The sequence below is a fragment of the Equus caballus genome, chromosome 11 (genome assembly GCF_041296265.1).
Source record: "Equus caballus isolate H_3958 breed thoroughbred chromosome 11, TB-T2T, whole genome shotgun sequence".
Taxonomy (NCBI): domain Eukaryota; kingdom Metazoa; phylum Chordata; class Mammalia; order Perissodactyla; family Equidae; genus Equus; species Equus caballus.
The window spans coordinates 24,800,778-24,818,774 of NC_091694.1; the positions used below are offsets into that span (position 1 = coordinate 24,800,778).

Here is a 17,997-nt window from a genome sequence, read left to right on the forward strand (position 1 = left end):
AAGCAAATGTCTGAACTACGAGCTAGGGCTTTTTTTTAATTTCCTTTTTTCAGTTTACACCCAGTTTTCAGTCTAACTGGTCAGAAGCCTGGGGCAGAGATAGAAACTCCACCCAGGGTATCTCTTCTCCAGCCTCACCTGTTCCTCATTCCTGCTTTCTCTCCACTGCTCCCCACATCCACCCCCAACTCCCCTTCAAGCTGCCATGGCAAATTAAGTTCATATCCAGAAACAATGCTGCCCTTGGCAGTTGAGTCAACACAGGCAAATCAGATATACCTCTAAAGAAAAATTCTGTTGATCATTCAGAACCTTTCCTTTCTCAGAGTAGATTAGAGGACCTCCCCAGTAGACCTCACAAGACAGCAAGGTCAGGCCAGCAGTTTCCAGGGGCTGCTGGAAATGAGGGCCAGGAGGTGGAATGGGATGTCAGAGGAGGCATGTATGTTTCTGATCAGCATCTTAGACGTCCAGAGTGGAGATGATATTGGAAGTCATGATCTCATGACTGGCAAGAGCAGAGACAGAGAAGAACGGAAGCCTGAGGACAGGACTTTCAATGAGAGAAATATGTAAAAGAGGGGGATGGGAATCAGGCGCAGGAGGAGGAAGTGACTCACCCAGGTAGAGGGTGACAGAATAGAACATCCTCACCCAACTGATTTTGATTTGGAAAGACACCCTGGAGAAAAGTCAGAATGCCACTTTTTCCCCTCCTTTTAACAAAATGCTCTTGAATTCCTCTCTTTATAGATGTTCTGCCAATGGAATGGAAGCAGTCCAGAGTAGGGAAGAGAGAGCCACATCCTGTCTGGAATCGGACATCCATCCCCTCATCTCTGGCTGGGTTCATGGGGACACAGCTAACCTCAAGGTCAAAGTTCTCCCTCCACCAACCTTAGCTCCTGCCCTAGCCTTGCCTGCCCCTTTCCAGAACCCTCCTCTCCTGGGTAGGGAGAAACTGGAGTCTGCACCAACCATACCTCCCCTGTTGTTAAGGAGGGGACCTGAAGCTGGAGGTTCGACTTTCCCTTGGTACCTTCTTCCACTACCAACAGCAGGACAAATGTGGTCCCACTGGACTACACTGTCCCTGGAGGATGCACAATCCAGGCTGTTGGGGGTCCCTGCCCTTGGGAATTCAGCTCCTGGAGGCAAATGGATATTGGGCCTTGAGAAGATCCAAGGAAGTCTAGAGAACCACTCCCGTCTCTGTTGCTTCGTGCTGTGGAGGTGGTATTGGGCAGGGTCTGCACACATCTGGAAGGGCAGCCTGGACCAAACCTTTGATGAGACTCTGCTCCAGAAACAAGATGCAATGCCTGGTCTCTCCTGGTGTGTGAGCCCTTTGGTGGCCTGGTTTTGGACTTATCCTCCAAGCCTTTCCCAGGCACATACTCTCTCTGCTTCTCTCTCTCTCTCTCTCTTTTGCACTGTCTCACTTTCTATGTCTCCTTCTTTTTCATCTTTTTATTTTCTTCTTTTTCCTTCATCTTTTTTACTGTCTCTTTTCTTTCTTTATCTCTCTCCATCCTTCACTCTGTCCTCTCTCTCCACACACCCTTCTCTCCCTTTCTATATGATCTCCAAAATATAGTTTCTTCTCAGAGCTGATTCTCTGAGAGATGAGGCATTGATCCAGAGGGATAATTCTTTGGATGACCTTAAATTTGTATTGCTAGTGGTCAGTTAAATTCTCCCTGCAAGGACTTCTATTTTCTTTCTAGTTTTTCATTTAAAAAATTATATATATAATGCAAAAGTGCCTTAAATTAAAAGAGCTGCCATTTACCTCACTGAAAAGAAAAGAAAATCCCTTTTTATAACCCTTTTTCCTCTTCCTTTTTCCCTCCCCACCCTTGACCTTCTGTATATTAAGTTGAGTTTGATCACCTTCTTCAGGGGCAGCCCTGCCATCTGCCATAGAGTTGATGGGCCGATGACAGTTTGTGAATGTTGTCACCTCAAAAGTGCGGGGACAGCATCAGAAATAGTCTCTGGTGGCTAAACCTTTTTTATTTTTTCAGCAACCTTTTTTATTTTTGAGAGAAATACATTTACATGGTTAAAAAAAACTATAAAAATGTGTAAAGTGAAAAATCTCCCTCCCACACTGTCTCTGTCTCTCTCATTCTCACCATCATCCCATCCCCTCAGAGGAAACCATTGTGGTTAGTCTCATATCCTTCCAGATTGCCTCTATGCAAATGAAAACTACTGTAATAACATGTTCTTATTTCCCCCATTTTAGACAAAAAGGTGACTACTATAATTCTATTTATACCCTTTCTTCACATAACAATAAAATCGTGATTCTATTAACATGGGCTTGTTGAGTGATTACCATGTGCCAGACACCATGCTGGGCGCCGTGGGACACACACAGGTGAATAAGACTCACCCGTGTATTCAAGGCTCTTACAGTCTGGCGACAGAGCCTGGTGGGCTCGTCCACAAATAACCACACTGTGCTTTAAATGACTGTGTTTTAAAGCTGAATTCTGTAAAGTTAGGGGCAGTCAGAGCGCAGAAGAGGGGGGAGACTATGACTCAGGGTGGAGGGGGTATCTGAGCTGACCCTTGAAAAATGGACAGGATTCTGAGCACACAGAGTTGGGGAGGTGGAGGTTCCATGTGGTCAGAGATCTAGAGGTAGGAAAGTTCTGGCACATACAAGGAAGTGAAAAGTGGAAGCCTAAGGCATTGGGAGAGGATGTGGCTGGAGAGGTAGTGCGTGCAGGGGAAGCATAGAGAATGTGCAGGCAACAACCTGCATTCAAGTCCTGGTTCTACCCACTGTTAGCTAGTAGGTTCTTCATCTGTAAAACGGAGATAAAAAATTATCTCCTAGCACTGCGAGAAGGATTAAATGAGACAACACTAGTGAAAACTCTGTAAACAATTGAGGACTATACAGCGTGAATTGTTAAGGCTGCGAAGGTAGATAGGAATTGGATGGGGCAGAACTAGAGATTTTGGCAAAAAGGGTCAATGACTGTGTTCTGCTTCAGCTCAGAGGTGAGCTGGGAAAGCTACTCCAAAGCCAAAACAAGCAGTTTTCTGGAAAATGAAGGCTTCATTTCCTGAACTGGCTGCTCAGCTGGACTTGGGGGGCGTAATACAGAGTTGAGGTTTTATTCTGAAGGCCTTAGAGAGGAAACACTGAAGGGTTTGGGATGAAGAAGTGACTTATAGGACTGAGAAGAGAAGGAGCAAGAGGTGGTCTGATGGGCCTTTCATTAAGTGCCGTCAGCCAGCACGTACTAAAACCTTCTCTCTTAATTACTAACGAAAGGCAACCACATATCAAGTAAGCTTTTACTTTATTATAAAAATTATTTACAGTTTTATTTTCAAAGGCAGTTTCAGTTTTATGATGTATAACTCATGATGTCCTTGGGATATATTGATTTAATCACTCCTTGTTTATTTATTCATTCAACCAACGTTTATCCAGCACTTACGAAGAGTTAGGACTTTTGACCCTGAAGTTGAGTTATCAGGCTGTGCTCTGAGGGCTGAGTGAAGAGGGTGAGCTCCACAACCTCTCTGTTGTGTCTCCATGTCTCTCTGGAACACCATGATGAAGAAAACAAAACCCAAGCCTGAGAGAAGCTGTCCTCTTCTTTGCATCTCATAGGAAACAATGGTCGCATCTTTCTCAGACCTCCAGCTCCCTGCATTTGGAAGGAATCAACCATGGCAGGGCTGAGGATCTCAGAAGAGTCAGTTGAGAGGGTAAAGTGATGACGTCTACAGAGTGGATTATAAGATTAACCAAGAGAAGCCCAGAGTAGAAAATTCTCCTGCAGGTAATTGGGCCTGGATGGTGGACCATTGTGTGGTTCAGGTCTCTCTTTGGAGGTTAAAGACTAGGGGGAAAAATGCCTCATTCCTACTTGCCTTTCTCCCAGATTCTCCTGCAGCTTTGCAGTTTCCTGCTTTCAGCCAGTGGAGGATATGGATTGAGGTGTGGTATAAGCTTCAGGGCAAACCTCATCAGCCTCTTTATTGAATCCAAGGTGGCAGAGATGGACCATGTCAGCCCAGCCCCTAGAAAACCACTTGGGACCCTAGAGCCCGACATCTCAGCCCAGAGTCACACTTTAGCCCGAGAGCTGCACCAAAAATGATTCTGGGCCATGGAAGCCTTCAGAGTAAAAATAGTATATGGGGTATCTTGAGATGCTTCCAGAGAAACCTTCTCATGGACAAATAGAATGTTTTGATTGGGAAACAGTTTACATCAATCATCCAAACCATCTCTGAAATGAAACAACAAATAATCGCCTGTTACTCACACCTGGGCTGAGGGAGATGCTCCCCTCAGGAAGCCCTTGCTGCTTTGCACGTGAATGGGGAACCCTTTGATTTAGAGCCATGGCTCGCTGTCCAGGAAAGTGGCCTGAAGAAGGGCGATAGCAGAGTCTCCGGTCCAAGGCCCAAGAGATAGTTCTGCCTCTGAGGGCCAAGTAAGCTCCATCTTGGGCCATGCTGGGAAGGAGGCAACACTGGTTTTAATTGTCACCTACCCACACACTCCACAAGGGTCCCTGACGCCAAGTTTCCAGACCTCCCATGCCTCAGACCACATGGCACCAAACATCCAGATGAGAATTCAATTAGGCGCAACAGAATCATTTTCCTACGGGCCACTGAGATGTTAAAATGATGGGAATTTAGATGAGTTCATTTTATTTATCCAAATATTTTAATAAAGGAGGGAGGGGACTGAAGAAAACAATCTTGAGTCTTCAGGTAGAGTGTCAGGGATGTAGCACGTATCCCCCCAATTCCTGGAGGGACAAAACTTTCTAGGACAGTTTTTTCTAAGAGATATAAACCATGAAAGTACATGAATTCAGCCACATATATTGTGAAACATCAGATATTCCATGGCAACTATGTAAAATTCATGTTGTTTGTTAGCTAGAAAACCAAACTCAGAAAACTATGAGTATTTTGCTGTGATGCAGCTGAAAATGACCCTTTGACATCCCCTCTTGGGGAGACCCCTGTCACTAACATGTCTGAGTCATCAGGCTCCCCAGTCCCCATGCCCCCACTCTAAGCATTTTAGATGAGATATCTACTGCCAGGCTGGCCTATAAAGTAATCGTACTTGGTTCAATCACATGGCTAGTTCTTGACCTGACCATTCAGACCATTTCCTTCAGTCTCCCTTTTACTTGGCCTGGGCACACCCAGGCCTGCATGACACAGAAAGATCATTGAAAATTTGGATAATACAGCCAGGAAGATTGCCTAGGAGACTGGATGGGTGTGGAGAAACTCTGGGGAGGCATAAATACTGGCCCAACCCTGAGAGACCTCCATGAACTCTCCCCCTCCCCCACCCAGACTTCTCAGGCCTCCTCAAAGCTGCACAGGAGAGAGTTAGAGACCAAAGCCAAGGAGTCGGGGCTCCTCTCACCTCCGAAAACAACAAGGTGTTGAAAATGGGCAGTTGTTTCCCTCTCCCTGTACCTCACTGAACCACATGAGATAAAAGACGTCAATGTACACAGCTACTTGGAAGATTAAAAAGCACCATATAAACAGCAGAGGGCTCTCTCCCATGCCCCAGCTGGGACTTGAATCCAACCCATGGCTCGAAGTCCAGTGTTCATTCTACTCCACCACAGACACTGAGCCTGGAGGTAAGCCCCGTCTCAGGCCAGGGCCAGCCCAAGTCAGCAGGTGAGAGCCTGTGAGCTGTGTTAGCCTGCTGGGATAGGGTAGTGTAACCTGGAAAATAAAGGCAGATTCTAATGCTCCCTGGGCTCAGGGTGTGGCTGCAGAAATAGCACTGGGCTTCCTTCCTCTGGAATATTAAAATGCCTCAAAATGCTCTCTCCATGTTCCCGACTATAATATGGAGTTGGGAATCAGCATTCTCTTCCGACACACTGCGCCACCTTCTTTTGGGGGTTGAAATGATGGTTTTTAATAAGCTGGCTCCTGGCCCCTGTCACCAGTAATGGAAGTTCTGCCTGAGAAGACAGATCACTTCTTGTTAAAAGACCATGGTGCAATAAATTCCCCAAGTCATAACTCAGCTTCCAAATCAGGACTCAGGAGAATCGCTTCCATCTTCTCGCACTAACCCAGGGGCCAGTGGGCCCTGCTGATCCTGACCTTCACCCTCAGTCACAGCTCTTCTTTGTCCTGACTCATTGCACTTGCATTGGGGGGAGTTTGGTGGGATCCACATAGACATAACTTGCAGATGCGACAGTGCCCCAGGACTGGATCGGTGGAGGGAGGTGACAGGGAGAACCAGAGCCATGAGTTTTAATGCTGTGCTGTCAGCAAACTCAAATTTCTACTGTCCCTAGGATCCAGGTCATTAAGACTTCAGAATAAGCTTCTTACAGAAATTCGAACAAATATAATCATATACATTAATGTTAGATTTTCCTTCCTCTTAAATCTGACCACTTGCACCAGTTGTGGGGAATTGAGACTGGCACATGGATAACTTGATTTATAAAGGCACCACGTAGTGGTAAAGTTAAACATATACCTAGTTTATAATCTGGAATTTCTATAAGAAATGAGTCAATTTGTCCACCAAAAGACCTGTTCGAGAATATTCATAATAGCTTTATTCACAATAGTCAAAAAATAGAAGCAACTCTAATGTCCTTCAAAAGGTGGATGGATGAACCAATTGTGGTATTCCATAGACTAGAATAACATAGAGTAATTTAAAGTAATAAACTATTGATATGCATAACAACGTGGATGAATTACACAGAAATTCTTTTGATTGGCATAAACTAGATCCAAAAGAGTATATGCTGTACAACTCTGTACCAAGTTCAAGAAGAGGCAAAACGAATCCATGGCCATAGAAATCAGAATGGAAATTATCTCTGGAATATTATACTGGAAAGGGGCAAGAAGGAACCCACAGGGGCGCAGGAAATGTTCTAGATCTTGTTCTGAATAGTGGTTACATGGATACATAGTCCTCAAGCCATACACGTAAGATTACGGCACTTTACCAAAAGAGGGGGCTTTCTAATAAAACATCCACAGTCTATTTTTCTAACATGGAAAGATGTCTTTGACGTCTTTCTTCATCAGATATTAAAAATGCAGCTTTACCCTGATCCTAAATGAAAAAGGAGTGAAATGACAGTAAGCAATAAGGAATCACTGCTGACTTTCGTGCTGCGGCTGGAGCAACCTTCTCTCTGAAGCGCGACAGGAAGGAACTGCGGTGTCAAAGAGTGTCTAGGGGTTTTTCCTCTCCTTCGGCGTCCCAGGGACTAAGCACGTGTTCTGGTCAGCTCACGGATGCTGCCAAGAAGAGGCTCAGACACCAGACACCACTCCACGCCCTCACGGGTCCCCCTGGTCATCTGGGAGTGCCGTTGTCCCCAGTCTCCAAGTCCCGCCTGCTATTTTTGTAAATGAAAAAGTAGATTGTGGAATAGATCCAAAAGGAATTTTTTTTCTGAAAATTTTTTAATTTTTGCATTATATATAAAGCATCCCACTTCTATTTCACATGACAATGTTTGCTGAGTCAGCTTTTCATATGTGAATTTTAACTCTCTTTGTAAACCTCTTCTACCTTATTTTTATTCTTCTTTTACTCACCGGGGAAACTCAAAGCCATGTGAGTACAGCTAAAATAGAAAACCCTTCCTTACTTAACCAGGGTTAGCACTGGGGTGGGGCAGAAGGGCCACCTCTTTTTTTTTTTTTCCCCCTCATCACTAGCTGTCAAATATTTACTCTTGGGCTGTCCGACCTAAAGACAATACTCTAGCAAGGGTGAACTGATCCAGTTTGGGTTGGTCCCCACCCCTTCCTCACTTCCTCCAGTCTATTCCCTGCGTCGTCCTTTTTCTACGTAAACAGTTAGAGTCTTGAGGGAGACAAGTGTTGAAATTTAAAAAGTAAAGTGCACAAATCTTAAACGTTGAGCTTAATGCATTTTTCACTTATCTACACACCCATTTAACAACACCCTGATCAAAACGTGGAATATTTCAAGCAACCTAAAAGGCCTCCTTTTGCTTCCTCCCAACCAATACCTGGGATGGGGAATTTTAAACTAAAAATTGTGAAGTGTTCTATTCCAGGGAGATTCAACTCTCATCTCCCTGTCAAACACACTTAGGGGCATAACAATGTTCTCTTTCTCCCTTACGAATTACTTTAAAAAGTAAACATAGAAACAATCTAAATGACCACTAATTAGATAAATGCTTTTCCAAATGATGGCACACCTGGATCACTGGATACTGTGCAATCATTAAAATCATGCTTTGGAAGAATGTTTCATGATACTGAGGAATGTTCATAATCTAATTTTAAATTAAAAGGCAAGATACAAAAACGTTCATGCAGAATCTCGATTTCAAAATTATGCACATGCATCGAAAAACAACTGAAGAAAATACAACAAAAGATTCGCTTTGGTAAACTTTGGGTGGTAGGTTATGGGGTGGTTTCTCTTCCTTATAATTTTTTTACGTTTTGAAATTCTTGACATTGAGAAGGTGTTACTTTTGTAATTGGGAAAAAAGTTTTCTTTTTATATATGGGGATAACCTAAATGATCAGTATTAGGGAAACGGTTTTCTAAATTATGACAACTCATTCTGTTGTATATTATGCATTTTTAAAATGGCATTTAGAAGTCCTCAATAACTGGGGGAATTGTTTATGATATAGTAAATTTATAGTGTGTTTTTAAGCCCGAATAGGATGCGTATAACTTAGTTTGGGAGGGGAGATGCAAAAGTAGCTAATAACGGTCGGTGGTTGCAAATTGTAAAACATAAGCATTGAAATAAAGAATGAAAACTTGTAAAAAAGAGTTGTTTATAAAAAGAATTTTAAGGTATGTGTGGTTGCAAATTGTAAAACATAAGCATTGAAATAAAGAATGAAAACTTGTAAAAAAGAGTTGTTTATAAAAAGAATTTTAAGGTATGTGTGTTTAAAGCCTCATATTCTATTTTCTGCTATCTGTATGGATTTTTTGCACTTTGAGGTTTTTTTTTAAAGGCAGGAATGTTTTGGGTAATTATTTCAATGTGTTTAGTTCCAAGCGTTTGGCGAGCGGTGTAGATGTGGCCTCTTTTACTTTGAATCAGATTCCACGGAAACGGTGGTGCCGAATAAATATTGTGACTCCTTAACTTTCATAAACGCCAGGACCCAACTAACACAAAACTACCCAAGGACCAAAGACCTAAGACTACTTCTGGGAACCCCACTCCAGGAGACCTTCGCATTTCTTTTTCCAAATAAACGGCTTTGTTTCAGATCGAATTATTTCTCCTCTTACACAGCTGAGTGGAGGGGAGGGTGGAGATGTGGGAATGGAACAAAAGAGTAAAATCGAAATGCCCTTCTCGAAACTTCTGTTTCACGCACACACACATACACATATAACACAAAGTCCCGATTGCTTAGGACGCTCCTAGTCCGGATGACTAGGTTGGCCCCACTTGCTCTAAAAGATGCGGGCCAGGTCCGTGAACTTGACCCAGGCGCCCAGGCCTCTTTTCCCCAAAGCTCAGACAAAGGCAGAGGGGTTGGCTGGCTTCTTCGCAGGCCCCGGAATGCCTGGGGATCGAAGGCTGGGGAGGAGGGTAAGACAACAAACCCCTTTGGTCCAATCCTGTGGCAGGTAAAAGCCAAACGGGGGACGGGGGCAATAGAACGCGGAAAGCACTGTCCTGATGCCTCCCTCAGGCCTCATTTCCGATTTGCCGGTGAGGGCTTGCCTCCGGGCATTTTATCGGACTCCAAATAAAGAGGTCGGGAGCTTTTCGCTGGTTCGCCGGGGTTTTGTGCCTCCTTAGCCCGTCGCTGAGCCGCGGGGGCTCCTCGTGGAAGGGAAGCCCGGGGTCGAGCGCGCCCCGCACGAGACCGAGAATAGGTTTCTTCTCCGTCGCCCCGCCGGCCCTTGGAGCCTAGTTCCCCGTCGACTGGATTTTATCCAGTCAGGAAGAGACTCTGGGATCGGGACCGAGTCTTTAATCCTCCCTTGCTCCAGGATCCTGGGTTCTTAAAAAAAGAAAAAAAACCCACTAATACCGGTCCTGGGCCCCATCTGCAGACCCCAGATCTGTTGGTGAGTGAGAGGCAGGGCTGGGCAGGAAGGGAGAGTGTATCCCCGTTCCATCTCCTCCAGCCTCCCACTCCAGTGGGAGTTTTTGCACGCAGTAGGCACTAGATAAGTGAATAGCGGATTGAGGAGAGGTACTTCGGGGGTGGGAAAGAGGCCGGCCTTCCTAGTCTCTGGCGTTGGTGTAGACTGCTGAGCTTAGCGCTTAAGAGTTACTGCTTTGGGGGCCGGCTCTGCCACTGCCGGCTGAGTGACACCGGTCGAGTAACAGCCCCTCTCTTGATCTCCGTGTCCTCATTTTGTACAGCGCCCCCTCAGCTGCAGGTCTTGTCAGCGTGGGGGAAGCAGTCCGAGGGGGCATGGGCAGCGGCCGCTTGGGGGGAGGGGTAAGTGAGTGCTGAGTGTGTCAGTAGATGACTTTGCCCACCCCAAGAATCAGCTATATTAATTTTGTCTGTACCAGGACTTCATCCCGTCGGAGACTAACATAAGGTCATATGGGGGGCCTTGCGGCTGGCGCTTGCTCCCACCGCCAGCCTCTCCCCGCCGAGGGCGCGCCGTCCCGCGTTGTGCGAAGCGCTTTGTCTCCTTCTGCCCAGGCGGCTGCCCGTCTCTCCAACCAACGAGGAGGCGCCCCCGCCGGGCGGTCTCTGCGAGAGCCTGACACCCGCCTATCCCTGCCCGAGACTGTGGAGGCCCCCAAATTCCTGGGACGACCCCTCCAGGGCTCCCTGTGCAGGTCCCAGACCGAGAGAGCAGTAACGCCCTTGGCTCACGGATCAGTCAGTTTACCTTCTTAGAGAGAACTGCACTCTTGGAGGTAGTAAAATGGGCCGTTCTTGGTCTGAGAAACGGGCGAATAACACTCGTGTTCTCTCTGCAAGGGCCAGGACCGGAATTCAGCTTGCCCGAAGGCCGTGATCTCGGCAGGCGCCGGTCTGAGGGTTTCAGCCTCCGAGCCGCACAGGGCTCTGCTCCGGCTGCAGGAGGAAGGACAGGAGCGCGGCACTGGGTGCCCCCCTCCTGGCAGGGTCCGGGGCGGGGCTCAGAGAGAGGGCGCACAGCCCGAGGCTCCTCTCCTCGCGGCTGCGAGTCTGGCGAAGGCTGGAGTGTCCCCTCCGTAGCGCGCCGCCCGAGGCCTCCTCGCCTCCCCTCCAACCTGGGAGTCTGGAGCCGGTCTCCTGGTCGCTCTGGCCCTTCCCCCGCTGCTTGGCCTCCTCTCTCCTTCCCAAACACAGAGATGTCCCCCCCACCCCACCTTCCTCCGTCTTCCCATAAAGCTTTTAGGAGAGTGGGGGCGGGGCGACGGAGACCACCAGCCACAAACTTCAAGTTCAAGGGCAAAGCCTCTGACCCTCTCCCTCCTCCCCTGCCTTCTGGGCGCCCGCAGACGCTGCCTTTCCCTCCCCATCATTCTGGGGGCGATTTCGCTCTTGCTGCCCCCTGTCCCCCTCTCATTTGGGAGACAATTTAGAGCAGGGGCGCTAGCGGTGGGACTTCTCCGTCTGCTCAGATCGCCCCCACCCCCTTTCTACACAGAAGTAACTAATAGCCGAGAAAGGAAGAAAGGCTGGCACCAGATCCCCATTGGATGTTTTAAAAATCTCTCTCCAGGCCCAGGCCAGCATCCGGGGGGCGGGGCGGGGTGTCCCACTCGGGTGAGAGGCCTAGGGCCGCTCCGGTGCTTTCTCCCCTCTTTCCCGGAGAGGAACTATTCAAGTGGCTGAGACTATGGTATGAATTTCTTTCAAAAACCGGGGAACCTCCTCCTTTCGCCCCCACTGCAGCAGGAAACCTACCTAAGGTTTCGTTTCTTCCTCAAAGGAAACCTAAGTAAAGTGCAGAATTTAGAACCTTGAATAAAACTTTAATGAAGGGGCGGAGGAAAGCTGCAGGAGGGGGCGCAGGTTGCTGCGTGTTGAAGGAGGGGAGTCGGCGCCGCTCCGAGAACTGGGGGGCTTGATCCGGGCCTTTTTCCTCCCGCAGGGCGGCTTCCGGCCCGGGACTCAGGGTAGGGGTGGCTGGGGGGGAGGGGCACAGCGGTGCAGATCCTCGGCTGGTCGCGCCCTCGCGAGACCCAGGGCGGCCCTGAAGCTTAGGCCAGCAGGAGTAAGGGACCCCGGAGCTGGAGCCCCGTTCGCTCTCCTGGGCTACTGCGGGAACCGAGATTCGAAAAGAGTTTCCGCAGGTCGCATCTACTCACTTCTCCACCGCCACCCCTAATGCGGCCTCTGGAGGCCTAATAAAATCCACCTCGTTTGGAGTTGGAAGTGATTTCGGTCCTGGAGCTAGCGTAGACGCGACCCTCCAATCCTGTTTCTTCTTTGCTGCGACTCAGCCGGAGGAGATGTTTTGCTCAGGTGGAATGCAGAGAGCGTGGAAGGCAGCTTTGAGTAAAATTCCGCCTCGGTGTGAAAAGGCGCCCAGTGTATTTTCCGGAGTATATTTATGCACCTCTGCGTGTATTTATCCATGAAAATGTTGTCTGAATTTACCTATTTGTGAACGTTGTGTTCACACGTTTTCCTCTGAGCAATTTTAGCAAAACTCTCTCCCGTAGCTTAAATGGCCCTATTTAAAGGCAAATAGCTGCAGGCAAGTAAATATAGATATGCAGATTTTGTTGTAATTTAGACACAAGTTAATGAGAGGTTTTGTCGGTCTCGGTGGGAGGGGATATAATTCACCTCGGGAGTAAAATTGGTGTTTGGGAAGGGATTTCATAAAAGGGTTTTAATACGAAACGAAATTAACTATTTTTTTTGCACAGGTTCCATACAAGTAACTCATTCAAGGGGGGAAAAAAAAGGAGGGGGGATCCGCCGCGAATCGCTCTGGTGAGGAAGATAAATACAATCCTTCAGTGGAACGAAGCCCTGGACCGAGGACAGATGGCAACGTGGCCGTGCTCCCGGGGCCCCGACCGGCCTGTTCGTCCTCTGATGGAGATCGCTCCTGCTGCCCTCCTTGCCTTCCTCCTCGGTCTCTCGGAGGCTGGAATGACACATCTGTCGATACCCTGACCCAATTCCGGGGTGACTCCGGGTCCTGGCGCTTTTACTCGCAGCCGGGAACCCCCCAACCCTGGAGGCCCGAAGCCCCAGGCAGCGGGAAGCCAGAGGCTCGGCTTGGGGGTTCAAGCCGAGCCGACCGGCGGGTTCCCCTGAAATGGCGAGCTTCCGCCGGAAGGGGGTGCCCTTGTCTTTTTAATAGTCCAAATTCACATTGGTAGCGAAATAAATCTCTAAAATCTCAAATCTTTTGTTCGTTCTGTAATTATTGCGAGCGAATAATAGAGGAGCCCCGAAACTTTAGGTCCCTGAGGGCGGAGTGGAGGAGTTAGAGCCCTGGGAGCCCAGAATCTCGGGGCCCCGACCCCTCGGTCGGTTAGTTCAAGCGTCAGCCCCTTTTGCGGCCTCTCCCTCCCTATGTGGGGACCCCACAGCAGGGCGCGCTCCCTCATTTGTCCCACACCCTACCCACACGCCTGCCTGCGCTGGAGTCTCGCCATTTCTGAAGCGGGGAGGGAGGGGTTTGCGCGCACTAGCCTTGAGAACCTGCGATATTAAAAGCTACTCGCTTGGGACTTCGCTTGGAGAACGTGGAAGGGAGAAAGGAAGCTCCTCGGAGCGAAGCGCGTTGCCGAGGAGCTGCAGCTGGACTGCACGGCTTGGAAGGATTTTTTTTAAATCACGAAATTGATACACACTCGGGCAAGCACACCCACTCACGGAGACCCGGGGAGGGAGAGTGACCGCCCGCCTTCGGGCCTTTCCCCTCAGCTCTGGGCTCCTCTTTGGTAAACAGATTTCGAAGAATCTGAGTCGCTTCCCAACTCTTTCCCGGGAGAGGAGCCAGGTCTGGGATCCTACCCGACCACCGGCTGGAAACAGCTGAATCCCTCGGCTGCGGCGGCCAACCCAGGGTTTTCCGGAGAACTACGAGCCTGCGGCGGCCCGAGACGTGGCTGCGGCCCGGCACCGGCTGCTCGCCGCCCCCTGCCGGCTGTTCGCTGGCTCAGAACGTGGGTCCGACGGGTCCTCTCTACTTCACGCCTGTGCACTCGAAGGCAGGCAGCGTGTGTGCCGGGACCCCCAGCAGCGGGGAGATCCAGCGCTAACCCGCTGGCTTTGCTGCGCGGCCAAGGTAGCGAGTCCCACCGGGCACTGGGCCCAGGTACACGACATTAGGGAGCGGGCACAGAGGCGGACATTCCGTGTCAGGGTCCCAGGCTCTGCGGCTCTGCCAAGAGTCGGTCTGCCCCAAGTTTCTGGAACTCCACACTATGGTTCTCTGTCTACGTGGACGGGAAAACAGAGCTGAGGACAACTCGCTCTCCACCCACCCGGGATACAGGGTAGCGGACTGAGCCAGCGCAAAATGAAAAGAAAACGAAGTCTGTGGACCCTGTCGCCTTGGCTTCCTGGGGTTCCCCACCCCAGCCGGGGTCTTTGGGCTTCAGCCACTCACTGTCCTTTCATCCACAAAAGGCCACATCTCCCAGGGCTTAGACCCACAAGTTCCTCTGGGTGTCACAGGGAGGCAAGCAGAAGAGGAATGGGTGGTGAAGGGGCCATTTTCTGGTTTTATCTCCTGCGCAGCTATACCAGTGGGTTTGGGATGTGCCTGCCAATAGGATAGGATACTACCTCGGTCTGTAACCGTTTGTGCCTGGGAGGGGCTGCGTCTACAAGGCCACAAATATCTATTTCATGTGGCTCCCAAATGCCCAATGAACCATGACCTGCTGAGGTCAGAACCACTAGGAACTTGGGTAAGGGAAGACTTGAAAAGTTTTGGGGAGGAAGTAAGAAATGGTGAATTCTTCAGGCACTTTCTCAAACTCCATTTCTCTGGAAAGAAGAACAGCTCTCTGGCTTCATTTTCACATAAGGACAAAATCTAAGAGTTGGGGATAGGGACTTCTGAGACCAGTGGGCACAACCTAGGGGGTGGGCAGGGAGGGAGGGAGAGGCACCCTCCAGCATTGTCTGTCTTGCCCAACTGTCATCTTAGAAACATGCTGGGGGGGGGGGTGGTGGCATGGAATCTGCCTTTTCTCCTCGCCCCCTGCAGTCACTGGGATGGGAGATGGGCTTGGGGAACCAAAGGGGATCCAGAGGAAGCTGCCTTGCCACCGGTCTCCTTCCAAGTTTATTCATGATCAGCTCAATTCATGAAAGCGCTTTCTAAGGTGCTCTACAGAGCTCTAGATAGAAAATGTGAGACTAATTATCATGGCAACCAGTACTGGTTATGGTGATTATCACCACTGCCAGGATGAATGATTATGGCTGGAACATGTCCTTCGCGTGGTGTTGCTCTGGCAAATTGGGCTGTAACTCTGGGCCTCACTGGCTGTGGGACATGCGGGTTACTCAGGCCATTCCTGAGGAACAGTCCAGGAGCTGTGGCCTGGGAAGAGTATCATCTCTGGGGGCCCCTCAGCAGAGTCCTAGGCCCCAGCCTGGCCTTGGCAGGCTCCTAGTCTCCCCAGGAGACTTCCATTTCTCCCCTTCCCTCCCCAGCAGAGAGCTCCCTCACGGAGTAGCGCTGGTCTTGACCTTGGCGAGGACCTTCTTCTCCTTGACCCGGCGGTTCTGAAACCAGATGGTGATCTGGCGCTCTGAGAGGCTGGTGGCTGCAGAAATCTTGCGCCTCTTGTCCTTGGTGATAAACTTGTTAGCCGAATACTCACGCTCCAGCTCCCGCAGCTGCCCCTTGCTATAGGGAATGCGCTTCTTGCGGCCACGGCGGAATCCGCAGCCATCTGCAGGGTGCTGTGCGCTTGAGTCTGCAAGGTGGGAGAGCGAGGGAGGGAAAGTCACGCTCAGATCCCAGCCTAGCACAAGCCCAGGCAGGCGCAGACCCAGGCCCCACAAGCTAAGTCATCCTGCAGGAGCACCCTGGTCACCCTAACAGGCACACGGTGCGCTCCCACTCCCCCAAAGCACAGGGGGACACCTCGGCTTCCCGTTGGTTCTTTGATCTCTGCTCAACCTTGGAGCGACCAGGCTCCTGCAGGCCACCCTCACCCATCACTGCCCTCACGCCTGCAAGGCTGCAGACACACCCATCACACACGGCCAGACCTTTGCCCACAGTCACATACGTCCACCCTCACATGCATTTTCAGAGTCTTGGCCACTCTTAAAGATTCTACAGGCAAATTCTCTACAGAAGGGAACGCGTTTCTGCCCCATTCCCAACACACACACACACACACACACACACACACACACACGAAGGCACACACCTAAGTCATGGCTGCAGGAAATCTAAATTTTCCTTTGGAAACTGAAAAACTCATCTGAGAGAAAATGAGAGGTTGTATTCTTTACATAACATCTAATATCTCTGTTCCCATCCCACCCACCCACACACGCACTGAATTGAGTTATTTAGCCTTTTTGTAGAATTAACCTAGGATCTAAGCCCCATTCAACATCAAAGAGAGCCAAATGCTCCAACATATTGAAAAGCTGGATCCAAGGCCTCCGAGGGAGGTGAGGGGGCTTGCTGGCCCTCAGGCTTCAGGCTCAAGCCCCTGGAACAGACTCCCTGGGGCCTCCACTCAGGCCCTCCGACTGCCTGGACCCTCCTTCAGAGTCCTGATAGCCAACGAAGGAACAGCAAGCTCCTCCTCGCCAGCGCCAAGTCACCCTCCAGTTCCTCCCAGGCAAGTGCCAGTGGGGCCTACAACCCCACACTCAGCGCCAAGGGGACCCAGCATAGTGAGGCAAGTTACCTGCAAAGGCTGCCTTCCAGAAGGGACCCGGTGGGTTCTGTTCTCCCTGGCAACACATCTGGCTGTTCCAGCCACCGGTGAGGGCCCAGGGCTGGTAACTGTCCACAGGAAGCAGGGAATCGTGGCGAGGCTCCCCGGGGGCGCCCAGGGTCTGCACCACGGACACATCCAGGTAACTGGCCATAGGCTGGTAGGGTCCCGGGTACCCCGGATAGAAGGCAAACTCGGTCGGGCGGCTGGGGTACTCCTCCCCGGTCGCGGGAGTCTCCGTGGGGTAGGCAGTCAGGGTGGCCGCCTGGGCAGAGGGCTTCAGCGAGCTCCGGGATACTCGGCAGGAGTAGTACCCGCCTCCAAAGTAGCCATAAGGCACCGGCGCCGGGGACGCCCCCTGGGGCACCCCGGGGTATGGGTGGCACTGCTTTGGAGGTTCTGCAGAGCCTGGCAGATCCAGGGGCGCATAGTTGACAGCGGGCATCAGCGTCGGCGCCGCCGCTGGGTGGCTGGTCAGCGGGGAGTGGGCGACGAGATTGCGACTCCCTCCCGCTCCCAGCAAGCCTTCGATATCCTTGGCCCCGTCCAAGGTGGCATAATTGCCGGGCTCCATGGGGCCGAGGGTCGGCTCATGGGGTGCGGGTGTGGGGGATACAGGGAGCACCCAGCTCGCTCTCCCCACCCAAGCCCCGGGAATCCAAAGCGTTTTAAATCGCTCGCAGCTTGCCAGGCGCCTGCATTTGCTCGGCCCTGTCGTCCTGACGCAAGAGACGCAGGGGCCCGGGCACGCGCGCTGATTGGCTGCCGCCTGCGGGAGAGCAGCTCATAAAATCTTCATGGCAGAAATTGTGAAATACTTTCTCTCTCTCTCTCTGTCTCTCTGTCTCTCTCTCATTACATTTGAAAACAACAAGACAGAAAAGAGAGGAGGTGTGCTTCGCTGCTTCCCAGTTTGGAGCGACCCAGCTTCGCGTTGGGGGAGGGGAGGAGTGGGCGGCGGGGGGAGAGGGGACAAGGAGTCGGCCCCACCTCCGTCTCCTCCTTTCCCTCCCTGACTCTCTGTCTCCTCTGCTTTGGCAGGTTTAACAAGAGAATAAAAAGCTCTTCCCATAAAGTGTCCATCTCGTAGAGGGAAGGGGAGTCCGGGGGTGGGGCCAGG

The 17,997-nt window shown here is 50.4% G+C and overlaps 1 protein-coding gene and 1 long non-coding RNA gene across 2 annotated transcripts; one reads left to right on the forward strand and one right to left on the reverse strand.

The window, feature by feature from the left end:
* The first annotated feature begins 10,929 nt into the window (after positions 1-10,929).
* LOC138916146 (uncharacterized) lies at positions 10,930-13,356 on the forward strand. Its single transcript, XR_011422936.1, has 2 exons — positions 10,930-11,833; positions 12,870-13,356. It is a non-coding gene; the product is annotated as an uncharacterized lncRNA (long non-coding RNA).
* Positions 13,357-15,442: 2,086 nt separating this feature from the next.
* HOXB13 (homeobox B13) lies at positions 15,443-17,632 on the reverse strand. Its single transcript, XM_001502156.4, has 2 exons — positions 16,848-17,632; positions 15,443-15,893 (listed from the first exon to the last, which is right to left on the reverse strand). Exons 1-2 carry the CDS (start codon positions 17,449-17,451, stop codon positions 15,640-15,642), a joined length of 858 nt encoding a protein of 285 aa, XP_001502206.1. The 5' UTR covers positions 17,452-17,632; the 3' UTR covers positions 15,443-15,639.
* Positions 17,633-17,997: the final 365 nt, after the last annotated feature.

Excerpts from the sequence above, each read along its gene's own strand:
- HOXB13 (XM_001502156.4), bottom strand. The coding sequence starts at position 17,451 with ATGGAGCCCGGCAATTATGCCACCTTGGACGGGGCCAAGGATATCGAA. Across the intron at positions 15,894-16,847 it reads CTGGAAGGCAGCCTTTGCAG|ACTCAAGCGCACAGCACCCT; the intron begins GTAACTTGCCTC and ends CCCACCTTGCAG.